Source organism: Megalopta genalis, chromosome 3 (genome assembly GCF_051020955.1).
Source record: "Megalopta genalis isolate 19385.01 chromosome 3, iyMegGena1_principal, whole genome shotgun sequence".
Classification (NCBI taxonomy): Eukaryota; Metazoa; Arthropoda; class Insecta; order Hymenoptera; family Halictidae; genus Megalopta; species Megalopta genalis.
The window spans coordinates 25,342,281-25,367,106 of NC_135015.1; the positions used below are offsets into that span (position 1 = coordinate 25,342,281).

Below are 24,826 nucleotides of genomic sequence, written 5' to 3' on the forward strand. Positions count from 1 at the left end.
ACGAAGGCTGTCGTGACGACACAGTTGCGTCGAGAATTGGTCGTCGACGGCGTTGACTCGACGCTGCGTCGGATCGCCGCGTTCCTGTATCGACGAATCGAATCGAGTATTCGGGACGGTTCGGGGGAACGCGAGAAGACCGGGCCTGCTGGGAATATCGATAATAGACGGCGATCGGTAGTACTCGCGACCGACCGTGATGGATGAAGAAGATAGACAGATACACGCACCGGGCTCGATCCTCGCGGGACTATCTCTCGGTTGGTACCGCGAGCGAACTGGGTACCGGGCGAATCGATGCCAGTTTCGAGTAACGAAGGGTGACAGCGGGGCGAAAATAAAATATTGCATCGTCTTTTCACCCCAATCGATTCGGCATCGACGCGCGTTACACGCAGCCAAAACGGGGACGACGAAACAACCCCGGTTCTTGCGTGTTTCGGACGATCGCTCTCGGCGCTTCGCAACGGCTAATCGGGGAACCGCGTCGAAAGGTTAATTAGAAGCTGCTTACCTTCAGGCTCCGGGGGTTCCGCAGGTCGAAGAATCGGGGGATGGACGGGATCTCGTAGCGGTGGTAGTCGGACAGCCTGCGCGAACAATGCTTCCGGTTAACGCGTTCGCGAACGCGAATGCTATTAGCAGTCATTTTCATTGCGATGCACAATGAAATGCTGCTGCAACGTCGAAATTCGCAAGCCGCTTTATCATGCGTTCAATTCTGTGCAGCGTTTATTTTTACATTTATTTTTATCAACGGAAATTAGTCCGTGAATTGCAGTACAAAAACGTATTGAAAAGAAATGAAAAAGAGAGGAAAGAAATGATGCAATGAACGGATAAATGTAAGGTTATTCATATATGAGGTAATAATGACAATAAAAATTATATAAAGTGATAATTATACAAAATATTATTACTTGTATTATGAATAATAGTAAATAATAAATATAAAAATAATTATATTGTATATTTGTATATAAGGATCGAGATGTTGAAATAACGTGAGAACGGAGAAAAATCAAATGAACAACAAATAAGTACTACGATAGGGAAAATGAAAATGAAATAACGGGAATTGTTTCTAGTTACCATTAGCAATTTTTAATGGCGAGAATTTACTTTTGCTGCGAGCAACAATGATCGATAACGAGAATTCGTTACCGATAACCATTATAATCGACGAAACCGGATGTTCGTTACGAACAACCATCACGGATAACCAGAATTATCTAATGGTTGCGAATAACAATTATCGACGATCGGAATTTGGTTTCCGATAATCGATACGGAGAGGTAATGCTTTGTTTTCTTATCTCTGACTGTCGTTAATTATTCGTACCCAGACTGCGGATGTTTATGAGAAATAAGAATCGTCTAGGTTAATTGTAAAAAATACAAGATAGATTATAATATTTCTGTTTCTTTTATAATGTTTCTAATAATGTAAAATAACTAGTTGAGAATGACGTAACAATATCTTTAAATATATCTAATGCCTTCACGGTCTTCTATATGATCTGTTCAATTTTACCATAAATGCATAAAAATCCGCAGTCTAATTATTACCGTAATAATGATCATTATTACGGGTAGGTTTAGCGTCAAGAAAACAAAGCGTTGTCGATATCGACTACCGGTCACCGATGGGAACGCGACGAAATCGGGCCGATTCGTTCAATGATTTAATTAACGTACTTGACGTCGATGGTGGTGACGAACAACCTGTGCAGTATCATCAGGGGTATGGCGGTAACCACGCAGGCCTTTATCACCAGCAGGGGGATGATCTGAAACCGAGATGCGGGGAAAATTGCGGAGTTTCGGTTTTTCCTGTGGAATCGCGGGGAGAGAATGCGAATAGGGGTGAGAGGGCGGATCGTATTGTATCGGAGAGAGAGATGGAGGAAGAGAGAGTGAGAGAGAGGAAAAGAGAGCGAAAAGTAGAGAGAGAGCGAGAGAGAGAGAGGGGAGAGAGAGAAATAGAGAGCCAGAGAGATAGAAATAGAGAACGAGAGAGAGAAATAAAGAGCGAGAGAGGGAAATAGAGAGCGAGAGAGAGAGAGAGAGAGAGGGGAAAGAGAGAGAGCCAGAGAGATAGAAATAGAGAGCGAGAGAGAGAAATAAAGAGCGAGAGAGGGAAATAGCGAGCGGGAGAGAGAAATAGAGAGCGAGAGAGAGAAATAAAGAGCGAGAGAGGGAAATAGAGAGCGAGAGAGAGAGAGAGAGGGGAAAGAGAGAGAGCCAGAGAGATAGAAATAGAGAGCGAGAGAGAGAAATAAAGAGCGAGAGAGGGAAATAGCGAGCGGGAGAGAGAAATAGAGAGCGAGAGAGAGAAATAGAGAGCAAGAGAGAGAGAGAGAGAGCAAGAGAGAAAAATAGAGAGCAAAAGAGGGAAATAAAGAGCAAAAGAGAGAAATAAAGAGCGAAAGAGAGAAATAGAGGGAGAGAGGGGGGGGATGGTTCGACACGTTTGAAATATTCAAAGCCGCGCGCGGCATCAACGTAAACGCGAAAAGGAAATGGGAACCGACCGTTGCCTCCGGGCCGAACAATAAATTACCGGTGAAAAGCCAACCGCTGGGAGAACGTTTCGCCGCGTGGCCCGCCGGTAATTAAAATACCAGCGGAGCCTGCCGTCAATTATGCAATGATACGAGAGAGAGAAAGAGAGAGGAAGAGAGGCGGAGTCCGCGGCGGCGGGCCCGCTCGCTCGTTACTCGAGCCGCTGTAACGAGATTTAATCGACGGAGCCTGGAACGGAATCGCCGGAACGACTCCTTCACGCCCCTCGATTACCCGATTGTCTTTTAACCTGCTAACCGATTTCCCTCGGCCCCTCTCAACAGTACCTGACACCCGGCGGTGTAACGGGAACTCGAATTTATGGGTCGGAACGTTTTTCCGGGCTCGAACTTCCGGTATTTTCGCGACTCGAACCCGGACTAACCCGAGACTAACCCGAAATTTCGATGCATTCAGGTAGATTTCTTGTTGGTGAGGGGTGTGAACAAAATTATTGACTTGAAGTAACTTTCACATTTTTAGGAACACTTATATTAAAGGAACACTTAACGAGATAATGTCGTGTTTGTGTGTTTTTCTATTTTCTGTTATTCTTAATATAGGGGTGTACAAATAATTCTATTTTCTATTATTTCCAATACAGGAATGTACAAATTTCTATTTTATATTATTTCTAACTTGTTTCTATTTCCTATCATTTCTACTATATTTCAATTTTCTATCATTTCTAATATATTTCAATTCCCTATCATTTCTAATATATTTCAATTCCCTATCATTTCTAATGTATTTCAATTTTCTATCATTTCTAATATATTTCAATTTTCTATTACTACTATTATAGAAAGTGGGAAAATATTAGAAATAATTGAAGATGGAAATATATTAGAAATAATATAAATAATACAACTTGGAAATATATTAGAAATAATGTAAGTAATAGAAAATGGAAATATATTTAAAATAATATATATATATATAATAGAAAATAGAAATACACTGGAAACAATATAAATAATAAAAATTGAAACTATATTATACAAATAACATCTGAAATTCTTGAGATATGTCTTCAAGATACTCCGCTTCCGTCACGAACGCGTAAAATCCGCGGTCCAACAATTATTCGTAGGGCCGCCTTTAACGAACGAACGAACGCGGCGCGGCGGCCGAAACGCGTCGACTCGGTGTGCCCGGATCGATCGAAGATCGGTCTCCCGAAGCGTGCGCAACCTATAATCGCCTTTGGTGTTCTATGTTTCAGCGCCGGCATGGAGGCGGCGAACGGTGCGATCGAGCACGATTTCCACAATGCCCTGGTGCCTATAAACGGTAGCCACTCTGGCAGCTCCGGCAGGAGTACGCCGAACGGAGGAGACCCGGCGCCGGGGAAGCTGTTCGTCGGCGGCCTCTCCTGGCAGACCAGCAGCGAGAAGCTCAGGGAGTACTTCGGGATGTTTGGCACCGTCACCGACGTCCTCATCATGAAGGATCCGGTCACACAGGTCGGTCTCTAATCGATGGAAGCTCTCTCGGCTCGTCCATCTCGAGCGGTGGCCGGCTCGCAAGCTTCCTTCCCCCCTCGCGCTTCCGGTTATGGTTGCTACACGGTGCATCGTCGGATCCGGCGTGCTCGGTCGGCACCCCGGCACCGTCTTCAATATTTAGAGTCGCGGAGCACGGTGTTCGAGGCGCGCTGCCTGCCATCAGCTGCTCGAGCTTTCGGCGAATCGCAACGGGCGACTTCAAATTTTTTGGGAAAATTGTGGAGCTGATGCGCGAATTGCTGTCCGGCCTTTGTTTCAATGGAATACGCTGCGTTTCGTGATTTTGAATGCACCGAGAAATTGTCAGCTTTTGTATGTTGCGATCGATGCAATGATGAAACGTTGCCATATTTTATGTCGCTGCGGGAAACGATGTTTTTATGAAAATTGTTCTATTTGGTATAAAGAAGGGAAATTGGAAAATTAATTTATTCTTGTTTCGGAACTCTACGGAACCAACGGAATAGAACACTTTGTTATGGAAAAATTCAACGGGAAATACGATTAAATAATTGCTTAATTAATTGAGTAATTATTAAGTAATTATAATAATTTAGTAATGCGGGGGTTCGCTTCTATTTTCAATCGATATAAATATTCGATTGTTGCATATCTCTAATCAGACTTTGTTATAGCAAAATTAACGACTTTTTGTTTCGGAGTAAACGTGTAAATATGGCATACCTCGTTCATTGTTATATTAACTCGTACGTACAAAAGGTGGAAGTTTTCGGGGGTGGTTTTATATTTATGAGACGCAGTGTATATTATATGCGGAAGGGTAGTGCATAATTATAGACTCGAAGTAACATTTACGTTTTTGGTGTTTTAAACGAAAGCTTGACAAAATGTCATATTTGTATATTTTTATGTTACAAATAATAGGAGATAGACAATCTGAATAAAATCTAATTATAGACTCAAAGTATCTGTTACATTTTGGTGATATTCAAACAGAAACTTGACAAAATGACATATTTGCATATTTCTGTCTTCTATTATTTCTGATATAGAAATATACAGATATGTTTTGCTAATTATTTCTACTATAGAAATATACAGATGTGTTTCGTTAATTCTTTCTAATATAGAAATTATACAGATATGTTTTATTAATTCTTTCTAATATAGAAATACACAGATATGTTTTGTTAATTATTTCTAAAGTATACAAACATGTTTTGTTAATTATTTGCAATTTTAAATTATATAGAATTATATTTCTAATATAGAGATATTAAGTTATATATTGATGAAATACCACTAAAAATATAAGAGTAAATGAAAAATATTAGAAAATACATTTGAAATATTAGATACACTAGAGACGGTAAAAAATATAGATATATAAATACGCCATTCCGTCGAGTTCTCGTACAGATACCGCCAAAAGCGTAAAATTTACGTCGAGTCCGTAATTATTCGCACCACCGTAGATGGGAACGGAGAGATATGCTCGCACACAGTTTCCTAACTGTAATGTCGCCATCAAGAACCTGAAACTTGTTGGAACGGTGTCACGGGTAATATTGTCCTCTAAAAATGGCGCCGGCCCCGATCGCTCGCGTCCGTCCGATCGGATCGCGCGTAGTCGACCAATATTTATGCGAAACGGGGATGAAGGAAGATGTTGCGAGCCGACCACCGTCGCAATGAAAAAAAAACAAAAGAAAAAAAAAAGAACAATTTCTCTCGTCTATTTCCTCCTCGATAGGTCAAATCGTTTCCGTCAATAAAAACAAAAAAAAAATAGAAAATAAAGAAAAAATATCGACGCTGTCGGCCGAGCCGAAAAGCTCTTCGGTTTTGTCGGGGGTGGGGGTATAATCGAAAGAGAGGGGAACAAAGAGAGAAAGCAAAAAAAAATAAATAAATAAAGTAAAAAAAAGTAAAAGAAAAGAAAATAAAACGAAAGAACGATAAAAAAAAAGAACGCGCGGACACGCGGGAGTTGAATTCGCCTCGAGGAGATTCGATGCACCAGTTTCTTCCTTCCACTTTTGCACGAGACTTCACACAGTAGAACCGTAGAGAAGAAGTTGTAACTAATCGATGTAACTAATTATTTGCTGAGACAGTGTAAAGGATGTAGAAAGTGTATCTTGGTACTATTACTGTAATTAAAACATTTACTTGTATTTACAAATACGTAAAAGGTGGAAAAGAGGCAGAGGCTCGTTTCTAAACAAACAAAAATATATGACAACTTTGTTGTGTAACGTTCTCACTCACACATATAGACACGCCCGGGATTTCTAGAGAAGTCGCTGAACGAGGACTATGGGCATATACATATCTATATATACATATATATACGTAACCATCATGTATATACATATATACATACATATATACATGTATCTACATATCTGTATATACATATATACATATACATGTATCTATATCTGTATATATACATATACATACCATTACACATTTGTACTATTACATCCATACTATTACATCGCGCATGGGTGCATATATATATCCGGTAGATGAACACGATCAACGATCGAATGCACAATTCTCGGTCGAGCAATTCTTCTCGGTCATTCTTCGTATATATGTATACGCATACATATGTATATGTCTATATATCTATATATACGATATTAATTCGAAGTCCTTGTCTCACGTAATCCTAGAATGTTTGTCTTACATTGGCTTGGACAGTCTTGCATGTAAACGGTAGTTTGGTAGTATTTAGTTAATTTGTATATAAGAGAAGAGATATCTATATATTTATATACCACCGGTATATTATATACCATTACTCGACGTGCAGAGGAGAGCGAGAGAGAGAGAGAAAGATCGCGCGTATACGAGACAACGAGACACACGGTTTTATAGACAGTCCCGAGACGCACGTGACGATTCGGACGAGGTTACAACGCGAGAATATCGCCTGAGAAAAAGAGAGGACCGTGCGCTGGTCGGACATCCGCGCGAAAAACCGTGGCCGACGGTCGGCTTGTTCGCTGTCGCGGCGCGCGACGATCACCGAGAAAGGGCTCTCTCTCCTAGGGAAAGGGAAAGAGCGAGAGAGAGCGCGAGAGAGAGAGAGAAAGAAAGAGAGAGAGAGAGAGCGTGAGGCTGCGCGACAGCGGAGAGGTTGACTGACCGGTGTGCCGCGACCTCTTGAACCGCACGCGGAAAAACGGCAGCACAGAGAGAGAGCGAGTCAAGCTAGACACACACACATACACGTACACATCCACAAACTCTCTTATCGAGCATATATAGGTAGGCTTTTAGGTTGTCGGTCAGGGCAGCGAAAGAAACGCAGAAAGCAAGGCAAAGGCAAGGCAAAGCAAAGCAAAACGAGGCAGGCAGGCAGGCAGGCAGGAAAGAACCGGTCGAGAAAATGGCGAGGAAAAGAAAAAGATCGAGGCAAAAGCAAAATGAAAAGCAAAAACGGGGAAAGATGAGAGAGACGGTCGTTGTGCATCGTGGCCGTTCTGGCTTGTTCGGTTACAGCGTAGTCGCGGGTTCGGCTTCATCACGTTCGCCGAGCCGGGTAGCGTGGACAAGGTGCTGAAGTGTCCAATCCACACGCTGGACGGCAAGAAGATCGACCCGAAGCACGCGACGCCGAAGAACCGCGCGAAACAGGCGAACCGCACCAAGAAGATCTTCGTAGGCGGCGTCAGCCAGGACACGAGCAGCGACGAAGTGAAGGCCTACTTCAACCAGTTCGGGAAGGTCGAGGAGACGGTGATGCTGATGGACCAGCAGACAAAGCGGCACAGGGGCTTCGGGTTCGTTACGTTCGAGAACGAGGACGTGGTGGACCGGGTCTGCGAGATCCACTTCCACACGATCAAGAACAAGAAGGTCGAGTGCAAGAAGGCGCAGCCGAAGGAGGCTGTGCAGCCGGGCGCGCTCGCGCTCGGCAAGAGGGTGGTACTCGGAGCTCTGGGCGTCCGGCTGGCACCCCAGCCGCCGCTCCCGGTGGCCGCGGCCTCCCAGATCGTGGCCGCGCAGGCACAGGCGCAGGTACAGGCGGCCGCGGCCGCGGCCGCAGCCGCGCAGGTGCAAAACGCCGTGGCCGGATACGGGAAGCTGTTCGCGAGCAGCTACCCCGCGCTCTCCGCGTACCGGTACGCGCCGTACCCGATCCCGGCGGCGGCGGTGGCCGCGGCTGCGGCAGCGGCCGCCCCCGCTCCCGCACCGGCACCGCCCGCAGCCGCGGCCGCGGCCGCAGCCGCCGCGGCAGCCACACCAGCCGCCGCCGCGGCCGCCGCAGCCGCGCCGGCAAACCCCTACCAAGGATACTCGCTGACCAACGTCGACATGTCCAGCTTCCAGGGCGTCGACTGGGGCTCCATGTACGGGATGGGCATGTACGTGTAAAAAACTAACGTCGGAACACCGAACACACTCTGAACTCTCTGATCCGAACGCGCGCGCTGTCGACGCCCGGCGTCGCACACACACACACATATACACACACACACACACTAACACACTGATACTGATACTGATACTGATACATATTCACACAGAGAGAGATCTGTGTAATTCGCGTTACCTTTCCATCACGAGAGATTAGATCGGCGCGCACGCTTCCGTTCGCCTTGCTCCACTCCCCTTAGCTGCCAGAAGCGGCACACACACACACACACATACACGGATACCGGATTAAACTACGGTCATCTTCTTCCTACGACAACCTGCGCCCCTGCGCGAACACCTTCCCCCTCCGGGTCACTTTATTTTCTATTCCGAGCTTCCATGTTCGACTGTCACACGTTTCACGAGACACACACACACACGCGCGCGCACACATATATACATTTCTCCGGTAAACTCTCCGCTTCCGGACCAACGGCGGGACAAAGGCAAAGGTCTTTCGGGCCACGGAGGGACGAGGAGGACGCGCCCGGGAACTATAACGGAAGCGCCGCGAGCTCGGACAGGATCAGAGTAGTCTTGTTAAGTAGACCGACGGCACCCGGCACACGCGAGCGAGGACTGTTTCCGGCCGGGACGGGACACACACACCGAAGTCATTCTTTTCTTGCGTTTAACTCTTAATCGTCATGTTATTATCGCTTGTCAATTAATTTATTAGCGAGAGAATCTGAGATTTCGTCGAGGCGACCGCGAGCGAACGAGACTGCGTGTGGAATGCGTGCGTGTGTACACAACAGAGACAGAAAGTGCGTGAGCGCGCGCGCATGTGTGCAAGATAGCGAGAGAGAGAGAGAGAGAGAGAGAGAGCGAGAGAGAGAGAGAATGAGAAAACGAGAGCGCGCGTCCGTTTGACCCGCGAGTTGATTGCGTTTCGCGTTTTTTCCGCCGCACTCGGTTCCTATATAGTTAGCGTTAGCATGCTCCCCGTCAACGTTCACACACTCACACGAGAGCACGGACATACATACACACACACATACATACGTACATACGTAAAAACATACAACACACGAGACACATCGCGTACAGCGGTGATTCCCGCCGGCCTTTCGCCGCGCCCGTTCGTAACACGACGACGAAAAAACTGCTTACTTACTTACTTAATTACACACTTACTTAAACTAATTAATTAAGCGATATATACCGGCGGCCGCGTGAAACCGCGACCGCCTCCCACTCTCAAGGATCTCGACCACGAAGCAATAAAACAGGGGAGGTAGAAACAGAGAGAAAGCAAGCAAGCAAGAGAGAGAGAGAGAGAGAGAGAGAAAGAAAGAAAGCCGAGGACGCAGCGTCGCGCGATCCCGTTCCGCGTTTTCTCAACAACAACAAGCACGCCGGTGAACGGGTCACGCCTCCGCCGACACGCGACCCCAACTCCCGCGGGCTAGCCATTTCGAATCATCTTCCCATCGCGAATCATCTGGCCCGAGAAAAAAAATCAATCTGGATCGATCGAACTTCCCGGGACCTTTCCGCGCGATACGGTTCCAAGAAAGGTGTCGGGTCGCGTCGGGTCGGGTCTGGTCTGGTCGGGTCGGGTCGGCGACGCCTGAAACGCCCGCGCATCCTCTCTTCCTGTTCCGAACACGAGGCAGTTCTCCCGTTGGTCGCTAATTCCTCTCCGCCTCGGTGAAAGTGCCAAACGAAACCGCTGGAGGGAACGTCGCCGGAAATCCACGGGTACCACGCGCGACTCCGCTGAAAATCGGGCCCGTTCATCGGCGTGCTTCCGGCCGTCCGCGCGATCCTCCGCGGGTCCGACGGTTCTCCGAGGCGACGCGATCCTCGTCGACGACGGCGATTCATAGGTTCAGTCCTCCGCGGGCCACGCGACGAGCGTAGCGGCAACTTTTATGCTCAGTCTGCGGACGCCTAACCTTAACGGGGCGACGCTTTCGGGTTCGGATCCGCGGCAGTCGTTAAGGCTAGGTTCCTCGGTGGTACGTACACAGTGTGTGGTTTCACGCTATAGTAAATGCACGCTGGTCGCGCGGCGCGCAGGGCGCAGCCCGACGTCTTTGGCAACAGCGCAACTGCGGCGTTGCCGGGTCGCTGGCTGAAAGGCGACGTCACCGGCGTGCTCGGATCGCGTTACGAGGCAAATGGAAACCCTGTAACGCGATCCTATCGCACCGGTGACGTCACGTTTCATCCGGCGCAACGAGCGGCAACACTGGCAACGCCGGCTCGATGGAATTCTCGAGCGGAATCGAAGGCGAATTTCAGCGAACGATTCGATGGAGAATCGTCGGCGATACGGTGCGATCGATCGCCGCCTCGGAGGGCCGTCGCGGCGAATCGCCTAATCGGCGGCGGCCGCAACAGGTGCGGGAGAGGACACACGGAAACATGGCGGCGGCGGCGTTGGGGTCGCGCGCGCGCGCGCGGACCGGCACGCGACACGCTCCGCTTGTAGGAAAGGAGCGGCGTACACAGGGAACGCGTCTAAATAGGGATAGCTATGTATAGGTATACATATATTTTTCTCCGAGTAATGGAAGACAATATTTACTCCATCGCGCGAGCGCGTTTCACGGTAGCCGCCGACTACACGCGAACGGCGTTAGTCGGCGGACGCGAGGGGCCGCCACGCGATTCGAGAACACACGGTGTGCGACGCGGACGCGTTTTTTTCGAGGAACGATACTCAAGTTTCTTAGATATATACACATTATTGTATATGTATAGTTTGAGGTCGCGGTGTTCACGAGGGCCGCGACCGCGACTGCAAAAACTGCGATCACGATATTAACGATTAAACAAAACGGAGGAGAAACCAAGAGCGAGCGAGCGAGAGAGAGAGAGAGAGCGAGAGAGATTAGCTCAGCGTAGGTTAATAACACACACGCGAATCCTAGTACGTAAGTTTCAAGCAGGCGTTAAGTTTAGACCGTTAAGTGGCGTTTCGATGAGAAAACGAAGAATCGATACTTAATTTATACGTGTTCGGGTCCGCGGTCGGATCCTCTCGGATCGACGATCCTCTCTCGATCGATCGACCGATCGACGAACATCCGGCTTCGATCTCCCGCGAGCAGCCGGCGATCCCGTGCCGATCGAAGAACGCCCTCGCGCTCTCGAGGATCCAAGCGTTTCTTTTTTTCAACGAATCCGAGCATCGTTTACGTTGCTCCTGTTTTTTTGTTTCGCTGGTTTTTTTACGTTTCTTTGGAAGACGTCGACGTCAGTCGGACCTCTCGACGAGCGGCGAGCGCGCCCGCGATCGATCGATCGCGCGGCCCTTGCTCGGGCGAATGCCGAGACCGTGGCTCGTTCAATGTCGAGGCAATCTCTCCGGGATGTTTTATACTCGTTTGTATTCCGAGGTGTTTCGATGCTCGCGGATTTTTTAGATCGAGAAGAAAGATCGTATTCGATTCGCAAGGGCCCGGCATTCGCCGCGGGCTGTCGATTCGGCGGTTTTCTTATTTATTTATCTCGAGCCGCGTTTTCCTATTTATGATCTTAACAATCAACCTCGCCGGTGGTCGCGGGATATCGGCGCAATCGTAAGAGAAAGAGCGAGAAAGAGAGAGAGAGACGAAGCTGATCGCGAGAGGATCGGATCGCGACGAATCGCGCGCGAGAACTGTCGAGCAATAAGCGATATTATCCACTGGAACTCGAAGCTGTAACGTTTTTGCGTTGAACGTTTTTGCGATGTAAGAAGCGAGACGACGAAAATGAAAGAAAGAAAGAGAGAAAGAGAGGAGAAAGGGAGAGAAACATAACGATAATCTGTGCGCGCGTGTGATAGAATTACGTATCCGCGCGTAGGAGGGACTCTCGCGGCTGCAGCGAGCAGCCGGCAAACCACCGGAGAAGCATCTCTTTTCCGAACGACAAGTAATATTCTTTAGTGATATACACCTTAATATACTTACGTAACGTGTACCGTAATGTTAAACGACGAGACAAAGCTCGCGAGTGATATTTATGACTTAAACTTAAGAGGATACTTAAAACGATAAGCGGAAAGAAAGAGAGAGAGAGAAAGAGCGAGCGAGAGAGAGATTGAGAGAAAGAAAGAGAGCAATAGAGAGTACGAAAGAGAGTGAGAGTGAGGTGAGGGAATGAAGGAAGAGAGAAAGAGCAAAAGAGCGTGCACAGGCGAGGGCGAGAGAGTGAAGAGGAACGAGCAGGCGCGCCAAAGTGTAGCGCGAGCCGTGCAGAAAAAGACGACGCGTGACGATTCGACTAAACGACATCTTGCGGCCGATGCAAAACCGATTTCTATTTTCCGCGTGCTCTCGACGCGCCGTTCCGGCAGCTGGAACACCGGCTGCGCTCTCGGGGGCGGCCCCAAGGCCCGCCCGGCCTCGTTGCCCCGCCTACTTGGCTCCGCCCGCTCCCGTTGCCCCACCCCATTCTTCCTTCGCCCGACCCATCGGCCGATGGGTCGACTTCTCTCGACCGAAAATCACAAGCTTCCTCCGGAGAAGGAGGCGGGGCATCGCGAGGGCCGGTCCGGGTCGGGGCCGACATCCCCCCGGCAACGCCGCGCAACCTTTCCCGCGACCCAGGTTGCCGATTTCTCCGCGAACGAAACGAACAGCGAGCGTTCGTCGAGAAACGCGACCGAGAACCGACCCGGTCTTGGCTCCAGGTTGACTTTCGAATGACCCGCATCGACGCGAACGTGTCGTCATCGTTGACAGCTTACCACCACCACCACCCACCACCGGCCAACCCTCTTCTCCGACCACGCCCCCTCGCCAACGGATTCTCCTTGTTTTCCCCGCCCCTCCACCTGGATAATACCCTTTCACGCAACGCTGCCGATGATTATGTATTTTATAACGCAACACACGCACACCTGTACACGACCATTCAGACATACACATGCATACACGTACATACATACATACATACAGAGAGACACGCGACACTGACACGCGCCACACAGACGCATCTACGCAAGAACACTGACCACAGATAGACATACACATACATGCCATACAGACATACATATACACACAGACAAACACATCTAGTTGTACACAGTTTACGAATGTCGAGAGTAATACTTGGCGTAGCTAGTATATTTTGATGAGCGCTAACCACCCATTAGTTGAGAATGATCAGTAGGTGAAGCATGCTGGTTGGAAATTATCTTTTTAGACATTTGTCCGGACATCATCCCCACGTTGATCCTTGACCGCCTTCGTCGTTTCTTCGCTCGTTTCGAGAACAGTCTCGCTGCTCTGTCCATCCGTTTTTGCCCCGATTCCGGTCATCCGCGTCGAGCCGTTCTTTTTAATCATGCCCCCCGCCCCCTTTGTTCGTTTAGTTTTTTTTTTCACGTTTCTCGATTGCAATTACTTGTTCCGTTTCTTTTTCATTTTTCGTTACGACGTTCGGACGAGCCGCACGCGCGGTCACAACGCGGCCGAATCGCGGCGATCCGCGCGGGAGATTCCGACGAGAGATATTCGAGATACATCGCGATCGACGCGGGGAGACCGGAGGAAGAAAAAGACGCGTCGATTCGCTCGTCGGCGAATCCTCGAAAGCAATACCAGCGTTCGGCGCCGCGTTCGAACGCGGACCTCTTTTTTTTTTTCTTTTTTTAGGATCCACGATCCAGCGCCCCTTTCCGCGATCGCGAACCACACCGACACCCTGAGCTGGGCGCGCGGAGATTCGAGGTGTCTTCGAGGCGTCTTCGAGGCTCGAAGCGAATTGCGGCTGGCTCTTCTCCCGCTTCCAGTAGACGCCCGACACGAGCGTCGCTCGCTATTTATCTATCGTTCGTTTAAAATCGTCTTCTCGGTGTTTCCGAGGCGATGGAAAGCACCGCGCGATCGCGTAACGCAGAGTCGGGCCCGGCCCGGCCCGGCCCGTCTTGTCACGATGCCTCGCGATGGCCCCGCGTCTCATCCGGTTTTTCGCCGTATGTTCACCGGTAACACGACGATACACGCACGCACTCCGGTAAACATATTGTATCGCGGTGCGAGAAGCTTTTTCAATAAATTCCTTGGAACCGAACACAACATTCTGCCTTTGTTTGAGCGCCGCCGCGACGTCGCGCCTCCTTCGATCCGACGCATCCGACCCTCGGATCGGTGGCTGAGTCGGTCGCAGACACCCCGTCGTCGGGATCCGCGATCATGCTTTTAGCGCGATCCGTTTTGCACGACCGCTTCCGCTTCCGTCGAGCGGATCTCTTTTTCCTCGGATCGGATCCGCGCCGGTAGACCGCGGATCTCGTGCATTTATTACGAAAATGGATAAACGATACGCGGAACCGTGGAGACGCGAGGAGAATGCGACGATGTCGCTGCGTTGCTTTCACCGTGTTGACGTCGTTTTGTGGGTAATACAGTTTAATTGGTCGGGTGCAGATTTATCCGGAGAAATTCGCGCGTTTGGAACGGATTTAAGTTGCTGATCCGCGGAATTTTTTGGTATATTTTTGGCGGTAGATTTTTTGTGAGAATTCATTTATTTCAGCGATACGATATATATGTAGTAATTAGGAGTTTGGACGAGTGACTTAGGCAAAACAAGTGCACGACGAGTCTCAGTCTGTCATAGTTGTTAAATGTACCTAAAGGGTTAATCGATGGAGGACGTTTCCAGTTTTTATAAAGATCCGCGATCTTTTCGTCGGCTTTTGCAAGCGAAATCGGAAGAACTTGAAACGGAATGACGTTGATAGAATGCCGAATGTGCGGAGAAGAGACAGCCTAAAATACAGAAATTTCAGACTGCAGGTCTTCATGGAGAAATTATTTTTTATTTACGTAGCATCGACGAGCCAGCCCTTTTAATTTTTCTACAGAAATTCAACATATGATATTAATAGTAACAGTAAAATAATAACAGTAATATTCATAATAATAATAATAGTAATAATAACAGTAATAATATCAGTAATAACAATAACAATAAAAGTAGAAACAGCACGATTGCAACATTCGGTACGAGAAACAAAATTTTTCCAGCTCGATAAGAAACTTGCTTGCTCGGTGAAAAGCCGCAATTAAACAAAAATATATTTGCTTTCGAAATAATTTAAATACAATAACGAGAAGTCAACAATACTCTTTCATTTCTCGAATGCGCTCGTACACGCGTTGATAATTTATCCATTTTGCAAATGATTTTCTTTATAAATGCACGAAATCCGCAGTCAACTTCCGCCAAACAATTCGTCCGGTTTTCTCCATGAATTAGTCTCGCCGCATAATAAAAAAACGTCTCCTTAATCTATCCCGAGATTAATAATGTAGACGGGGTCAAGGAATATCTCTGTCGTTACTGGAGTGATGCGATAAACGTTCCCAGCAGAGAGCATAAGGGATGGAAGACGTGTTACGTCGGTCGGTCGTTTTTCTCTCGAGCCAACGACCGAACCAGCCAGCGAATATCGAAGGAAAGAAACGGAGGAATCGGATGGAAGGGGACGAGGATCGCGGAAAATGTGATGCACCACCCGAGACGAGACGCGTCCCGGATCTTCCCTTAGAGCCCACCCCTCGCAGCCCCGTTCTCGCGAACCCGACACTCTTGCCCCCTCCGTATCGTCGCCGTATAATCGTCGGAACGGGCCCCGTTCGCAAAGCAGATTCCTCAATTTCGAGACGGAGGCGCCGCGCGAACAACGCCGCTTCGCGACGCGTCGTTTGGCAGTTTCGCTCGTTTCGGCGGTGGAATCCCTTCGGATTTCTTTGTTCTTTCGTTTCCCGTCGTGCCGCGAGCTCGTAGAACCGTGCAACGAGAAAACCGCGCAGCTATTCACGGCTCGGAAACTCCCCGAAAAAGGCGACGGCGATCCGTCGACCAGCAAAGGTCGAGTCCGTCGACCGCCCACGCTTCGATCGATCGCGACCCCATCGCTCGCGCGAGTGTTTCGGTTCTTCGCCACGTGGCCCGCGAGTCCCCGAACAGGCCCCCCAATCGTTCGACAGCGCTTTGATAAAACGGTATTCGGTTCGTCGCAGATAATTCTTTGGAGATCGCAGAGACCAAGACTCCGTCGAGATAGATTTTCGCGCGTTGCGCGACGGGATTTTTGTGGGTCGCCGTGCTCGACGGACTGTGCTCGATCGATCGATTCGCCCCTGACCTCTCTTAGGATCGGAGGATCCTGGATCGTCGAGCACGCGTCCGCGACTTCACGCGAATCGTTCTCCGTTGCCCACCGAAAAGAACGTTTCTCGGCGCCGAAGCGCGCGATCGTTGTTCCCTATACGAGACAAAAAAGAAACCGAGAGAGAAAAGAGAAAAATCGAAAAGAAAGGAAAAAGCTGGCCCCTCGAGCATGATTAACCTTCCACGGCACGGATAAAAAGAACCGAACGGACGACGATCGACGAGGAGAGACAATGGAAAGAGAGAGGGAGAGAGAGTGAAAGAGAGTGATGAGTACGACGCAGAGAGCGCGGGATCACGCAGGGCGGCGAACGCGAAGAACGACGAGAACGACGACAGATTTATTAGTTTAGTTCGATGCCTAGATGAGTTGCCAATAAAGTAGTTCGTTTCAAACTTGTAGCTAACCTGTATATTTGTGTACCTATTTTGTATACTCTCTCACGAGAACCTAACACCACCCACCACCACCACCGCCACCCGAACGATTCCTCCGACACGCTGACAATAATGTCTCCTTCCCCTCCCCCCGTCCCGATCACAGTTTCAACAGTCTCCTTTTTGCGAATCCCCACGTTCCTGCACACCTGTCGGCTATAATAACTGTACTGACTATCTACTTTTCTTCTAATTGTTTTTGTATTCTTCGCCAGACGTAACCGTACCTCTATTCCTACATATATAGATATAGATATATATATTATACATATATTTTTTATTTTTGGTGCTGTGTAATACTTCAACACTATACCCAATTTTCTCGCTCGGCCACGTACTTGCGTATTGTTCATGTATTTCTGTGTAATTCTCACACTTAACCCTCGCCCCCCCCCCACGATCTCTACATAGCGTGTCTCTGTATTGTATTTATTGCGATCTCCACGGTAATCATAGCCAGCTAGAAGTACTTCTGGACGACCATTTTCTCCCGTATAATAACCGGTATCACACTTTCATCATCTTCCGCTCTTCTGTTCTATCCCTTTCTCTTCTTCGTTTACTCGGCCCTTTTCATCTATATCCCTATTCTCTTTTATTTCACGTCTTTTATATTTTTTTCTCTCTCTCTGTCTGTATATTCATTTTTCAAAATTTCTCCGTTCTCCCGTACAACTGTTCCATCGGCTCGTCGAAAATTGGCGCGGCAGCCGACGATGCCGGAGGCGGCGCGCCACCGCGGGCGCATCGCTAATTGGCTGATTAATATTAAGCCGTAATTAGCCTCGTTAACCCCGCCGGGCACTCGTTTCGCCCAGCCCTCTGGTTGGCCGGGACACGGCCGTGTACCCTTCGGCTCGAGGCCAGAACCCGTACCACGCCAGCGCGCACGCATCCTGGACCTTGCTCGCGGTTCTCCCTTCGACTCGTTCTGCCCTTCGCAGCTCGGCCATCGCGGTTCAGATTTCCCGGCATCCGCGGCAATTGACAACGCAGCAGTCGTAAGATAGACGCCGACGATTATCTCATTTCCCCGGGGCACGGTAGGCGTGGCTTTCTGGTCCTTCGCGCGAGGGTAAGTGATCGCGCCTAGAGTCTAGAAATCTAGGGTATACCCCAACAATTTTGCTCCCGGGATCAAGTTGGATACTTCGAGCAGACGTGAGCTGGGTAGGCGTAATCTATGCAGGCGACGCCTACCCAGGAGGCCTGGTCTATGCTGGCACTGCCTACTTAGGCGTGGACTATGCTGACGCCGCCTACCTAGGCGTGGTGTATGCTGGTGCCGCCTACCTAGGCGTGGTCTATGCAGGCACCGCCCATGAAGGCGTAGTCTATGCAGGCGCCGCCTACCTAGGCGTGGTCTATACAGGTACCGCCTACGTAGGCGTGACTCACCTAGGCGCGGCCTATGAAGGCGTGGCCAGTACAGACGCGGCCCAGATTTCTTCTACAGTTTCAGAGCTTTGAAATCATCGCGGAGTGCAAACGCGTTAAACGACTCGAGGTCCAGAATGCGGATTCGCTTCGAAAACATTCCAAGGGCCGCCGGTGGTCCGACGCTGACAATTATTTAGAGGATGGCGCTGGCGTCGAGCGTAAGGGCGACCTAGCCTCTGGCACGCGCGCCCACCAACGTATCGTTTCTTTCGACGTCTGAACATCCCCCACTCCTGTCGGTCCACGTTGCTTCTTAAGCGGTCTAAAGACAGTCCAGCGGACGTTGTTGTAGCGCATGCATTTTAGCTAGATCACCCATGGCGCACTCTAACCAGCAAGTAAGAGCAAAGTTTAATAAATTCGATGTCTACACCAATATCTCTCTATCCGTAACGATCCTCTCCGTACAGGCGCCCCCTTCCCCGCGGTCCCGTTCTATCTGTCGCTTCGCGCGCGATCTCGAACGTCTCCTCGCACACGGCACCTTGTCCCTCGTTAGCGTCGCGGCCGCTGGCGGAACAGCGTGGCCCGACATCGGCAACGACAAGGAGAGACGATGCTACGGAGACGATGGGTGGGGACTGCGCGACGCTAACGAGGAGCACCGTGTCCCCAACCGTTCCAGCTCGCTGACACGAGTTCACAGTCCCGTATGTTCGCAATTGAATCGTGTGAATGTTACCCACACACGCAATAATTCGCAGTTACGAGCGAGCCGGCGACGTTCCCGAAAGCGTCCTCGGAAGACCGAGGAACGCCACGCGTAATCAACGCACGGCTATACGGACTAAAAGGAGCCCGATTTTCTAACATGCTTGCGCCGCTTCCTTAGTTGTGTGATTGAACGGCATGTTTATACTCTAACACGTACCCCAACGGGACTATGAACGCGTGTAGATCGCGTCGGAAGATTGGGAAAGCTAGGGCGGTGGATGATCGACGCCCACAGTAATCGGCTCCGCTATCCTAGGAATCAGAGAGAGAGAGGGAGTCGCGCGCGGCAGCCGGATCAGTCCACGAGACCAGGTAGACCTCTCGGTTCCCTTCGAGCCACCTCAGTCGATTCCCGATCACGTACGAGAGAGACACCCGTTGAAAATCCGCGGCAAATGGCAGGGGAGATCGGCGTCGGGAACGACCGGCGCGGGGGGACGGGACGATGATCGATCGTCGGACGGGTATACGCGAGGAGAAACACCTTTTGCCTTGATCTCGGACGGGATTTGATCGCGGCGATCCCCTGATCCGGGGATCGGTATACATATCGTCGAGTTAGTGTAGCGCGTATATCCTAGTGAATCGTAGAATCGTTTTGTACTCGAGCGTCGCCACGCTGTGTGTGATTAAATAATCGCGTGTCGTCGCCGTTCTTTCACGCGGACTTCGCGGCGATCCACTCAACCAAAGACTTTTTCTCGGGCAGCGCGAGGAGAGGGGCAGAGGGGACGAGCCGCGGTCCCAACCCGGGACGATGTCGTCCCTCTAGGCCCCTCGAGCGGGACGCTTGTTTCGACGTACCTGGGACCTATTCGACGAACGTTTCCCGCGCGAAAACATATCGACGACCTGTCACATATCATTTAGCCGGCACGAGCCGGCCCGCGCGATTCGCCTCGGATCTATTTTATCAGGGGCGGGCCGCGTCGTTCGTCCGTTCGTTCGAGACCCGCGCGGTTTCTCCGCGGCGGTCCGCCCGGGGCCGGTCTTTCCCTCGTTTCACGATCATCGATTCGACAGAACCCGAGTGCCTTAATCCCATCTCTTTGTGCTCCCCGTCGCGTATCTCCCGCCGTCGAGGCCATCCCCTCACCCAACCCACCCTCTTTATCTTTCGGTATATATGTGTACATATATACATACATGTACAGGGTGTAATTACGTTAACAACTGGCACGGCATGATTCCTGAGATCATTTCGAGCGACTTTTTCCTTAGCGAAAATGCGATCCGCGGCTTCGTTTACGAGTTATTCGAGGAAAACACTGACCAATGGGCGGCAGTGACCGATCAGCGTGAGGTGGTCGAAGCCTAGTTCCGCCTCGCGCCACGCCTCGCGCCAGCCGAGCTCGCCTCTCACTGGCCGCCAGTTTTTCTTCGATAACTTGTAAACGAAGCCTCGCATCGCCTTTTCGCTGAGGAAAAAGTTCCTTGAAACGACCTCAGGAATCATCCTTTAACGGGTGTTAACATAACCATGGAACACTCTGTATACTTACATACATGTATATATACATACATATATACGTATATACGAACGATCAAAAATGAACGACGAGCAAAGAAAAGAAAGAACGAAATGTAATAACGCACGGCAAAGAAAGAGAAATATAGAAAGCAACCGAGACAGAGAGAAGAGAACCAGGAACGATTTAGACGCATATATTCTATATAATTCCCATAGGCAGAGTAGAATTGAGTGTCGATCGCTAGAGAGAACGCGGGAGTACCGCAACCGATTCCACGGATTCAGGGCCCGAGACGGGACGATCCACGATCACGGCCGACGACCAGGTAAGAACACTTTCTTCTCTTTTGTTTACTCTCTCCTTTTTATCTTTACGTGTGCGCGGGGTCGGGACCGGACCACATCCTGGCGCGTTCTTCGCAGAAGGAAACGCGGTTTATTTCCTCGTCAACGTCGCGTCCGCTTGTCGATCTTCGGTGGTACAAGGATCGCGCCAGGATCATTCTCCGGTCCCCGTCCCGGCCAATCTTGGTTGTCTCTAGAAACGATTCCATTTACATATACACGCATCGTTCTGTCGTAGATGTTCACGTAGCGTGTTAGAAGTTGCGAGGTTTAGTGCGCTGGTTGGTTCTGTAACGAGGATTCGGCACTCCGACCATTGTTCTCGGACAGTCGAAGCAACGCCGATTCGGCACCGACGCGGACAAGCCGCGGAATCGGCCGATACGGCATCCAGTGGAATCTTGATTTATTCTGGCAAATGCGCGGAAACTGTTCACCTAATTCGCTGATTCGCTGATTCTCTTATAAATGAATTAAATTAAAATCTGCTTAGATTGAAATGAAATTGAAATGAAATTAAAATTGAAATTGAAATGAAATTGAAATGAAATTGAAATGAAATTGAAATAAAATTGAAATGAATTTGAAATGAAATTGAAATGAAATTGAAATTGAAATTAAATTGAAATTAAATTGAAATTGAAATTAAATTGAAATTAAATTGAAATTGAAATGAAATTGAATTAAAATTAAATTCAAATTAGATTAAAATAAAATTGAGATCGAATAAAAATTCAATTTAAATTAGATTAAAATAAAATAAAGCCGGAATAAATTCAATCGGATACGATCGTCTTCAACTAACTTGGAGAGCGAACTGGTCCATTCCGCGGCTTCTCCGCGGTGCCGCGTTACCACACGCATATTTCAATACATAGTAAATGTTGGTAGTTGTTAATAGCAGAGCTGAGATTCGTCGATGGTGTAGGCGTAGTAGTAACACGCATAGATCTCACGTTTTTTCCGTAAACAGTTTTTGGAGCGAGGAGCTCGCGACCGACGAGGCTGACCGCTCGGCGGTTCGGTTTCGGGGCTCGCGAGAAAACGGCGTCAGCTTTCTCGATCGCGGCTTTTGATGTACCCGGTCGTTCCAACGCGAGACGACGCCGCGTCCCAAACGACATTTCGGTTCGTGCCTTACTCGGAAACCTCCTCCTCGGATTCTTTTCTCTTCCCAGAACACGTCACGAAAGCGACGAAAACCGCGTCGTTTCGCCTTGGGAACGGCGGACACGAACGTCGCCGAGGAGTTCTCCGCGCGGAATCGTTCGGGTCTTTCGGCGCTCTTTCCTTTTGTTCGCCGAGTTCCCTCGTTAAGGAGCCTGGAAAGCAACGGGACAAGGGAGAGCGCCCTCCCGTTTCGCGGCCTCGTAACTTCGCTATTGAACCGCCGCGGCATCGAGAATCAACTCTGCGATGTTCTAACAACCGATTCCGAAATCGAAGGCGGGGTTTTCCGCGACGAAATCCGCGTCGGACGCGCCCACAGCATTCGGGAACCGGTCGCAGCAAAACGAAAGCATTATCTCCCGTTGCATATCGGCGTAAATGCGTCGGAACGCACGCGTCCGACGCGCGTACGTTGCATTCTCGGCCGCGAGCGGACGGGCCCGGTTTCCGCGCGGAGAATTCGGTTGACGGAGGCTGTCGCGTCGGTCTCGGAGCTGTTCGTCGACGGCAACGCGTCGGTGTCGAGGCTGCGACAAAGGTGCACCGTGCATGTGTAAACGATTTGTACATATTGAAGCGCGTACGAGCGATTGTCTCGTATCCACGACCGACCGCCACGATCATCGTTTCTCTCGTGTCCCCTTCGCCTGTGTTCGCGTCCGCAGGGACGCGCAGAAATTCCCGCGCACGAAGATCGCATCGGATTCGCGTGTTCTCCGGCATCGTTTTTTTTCTGTTCTCTCTCGGTGTCCCGGAAATGTCTGCGGGACGGTAATTCGAGGTGTGGAGCAACGACGGACGAGGATTCGAGCGGCGAACAGGCGGCGTGCGTGATACGAGACAGTCGGTGCGTACGAAGGCAAAGCGAGGCCTTACGTAGTCGCATGCGTGGTTCGAGAGAACAGAAGAGAAGCGGGGGGAGAAACAAAACAAGTATACCTGTAATCGTTGTAATCGTTGATCTCGGTAATGGTTCATCGCTACTGCCATGACCACCACCACCAACCCATCACCAACCACCAACCATCACCACCCATCACCACCAAAAACCATCACCACCATCACCGTCGCCGTCGCCTCCGTCGACAACAGGGATAGAGTTCTTAATCGGTGAACAGATTCGGAGACGCGCTCGGAAGTCAACTTTCGCGCGTTAAGCTCTCCGCGCTTCCGATCGATCGGCCGATTCCTTCTGTTTACGAGGTCCGTTCGGATCCTCCGGTGATCATGCTGCGGACGTTCACGCGGCTGCAACGCGCCCAAGTTCATCTCTGGATTCCTAACGAAGCGTCGAAAGTTCGTTCCGCACGGCGGAAGAAAATCGTGGCGACGATGGCCGCGCGATAAACGCGCGAGTTCGGGGCTCCGTGGGCGAGCGTTCGCGGAAACCAGTCGTCGATCGACCAATCGCGCGCGCCTTCTCCCCGCCTCCGACCGGCCGCCCCGCCCACTGCGAGCAGAAAGAGGCGTGGCCGGTCGCCGTAGGCGTGGCGAGCGGACCGCGCGCGCTTGCGACTGGAGCGCTCGAGTGGGGGGCGTTCTCGCCGCTCGCCGAGGGGCGTTCCCGACGCTCGCCGAACGGCCTCCGCGCATCGATCGGACGCCGCGGCAACGCGTGAACGTCCGCGGGCCACCGAAAAGCGACGCGACACAGCGTTCCAAAAGTGCACTTGAACGTTAACTTACTCGCGAGTAAAATATCGGGACTAGTTCGAGCACCGTTTAATTAACAAAGCGGACGACGATTCGCGGCGATCGATCGATCGATCGATCATCGCGATCGCTGGCGGGTCGAAGGGAAAACTCGGCGGTTCTCTCCGCTCGAGGAAGCATCAGGCGAGACCACACGCACGCGTATACAAGGATAGACGAAAAAGGCCGTCGTTGAAACGACGGCTGGTCTACGTTCTCCGTTTCGTTAATTTTCTTTTTCTGGTCATTCGTTTTTCGAGGCACTCTTTCGAAATGGGACCCGCGCGTTTTTCGCAGCGCTTTTTTAAGGCCGGTTGACGTATCCGGCGTCTTGTTCTTCCAGTACATATATATATATATACATACAAATATGAGCAAAAAAATATATATATATTATACATACATTCATACATACGCATATACATATATGAATAAATTAACGAACAAATGAACAAATAAATAATATATATAAATATAAAAATATATATATACATACATACATACATACGAGGTATGCGTATTTAACGAGTGTACGAATTAGAAAAAGAAAATGAGAAAGAGAATGATCGGCGTTGACGGAGCCGAGAAATGCGTGAAGAGGACTCGAGAGTTTTTCTAATGAAAAGAAAGAAAAGAGAAAACGATAAAACGATAAAAAAAAAGAAGAAAAGGATCGACGCTCGCGAGTCAGAGCGGCGCGGTTTCTTTATACATATACATATATTCGATGCGCGACACTTCGTTGTACACGGACCGCCGTTTTTTCCGCAATCGTTCCGAGCTTTTTTTTTTCTACGATCGAGTTGATCGATTTCATAACCGTTTCAGGGAGAGAGCGATTCATCGTTTACCGAGGAGAAACACAGCGATATCGCCCAACGAAGTGTCGCGTCAGGCTATCTCAGGTAATTATCGACACGGGAGGGTCGCGCGCGACCCGCGACGCGGCGCGGCGCGGCGACGC

General features: G+C 49.7%; 2 protein-coding genes across 10 annotated transcripts in view; one reads left to right on the top strand and one right to left on the bottom strand.

The window, feature by feature from the left end:
- The window catches only part of msi (RNA-binding protein musashi), a 241,959-nt gene extending 228,294 nt beyond the window's left edge, over positions 1–13,665 (top strand). For all 9 annotated transcript variants that reach the window (XM_076520488.1, XM_033473322.2, XM_033473323.2 and 6 more), the window contains 2 exons: positions 3,791–4,031; positions 7,551–13,665. In XM_076520488.1, the coding sequence (XP_076376603.1) occupies positions 3,791–4,031; positions 7,551–8,426 (1,117 nt within the window). In that variant the 3' untranslated portion in view covers positions 8,427–13,665. The remainder of the gene's footprint in view (positions 1–3,790; positions 4,032–7,550) is intronic.
- Positions 1–24,826, bottom strand: part of LOC117221957 (uncharacterized) — a 94,989-nt gene that overhangs the window by 43,072 nt on the left and 27,091 nt on the right. Inside the window, exons 3-4 of the mRNA XM_033473341.2 lie at positions 1,699–1,790; positions 515–590 (exon numbers count right to left, since the gene is read on the bottom strand). Coding sequence (XP_033329232.2) covers positions 515–590; positions 1,699–1,790 — 168 coding nt within the window. The remainder of the gene's footprint in view (positions 1–514; positions 591–1,698; positions 1,791–24,826) is intronic.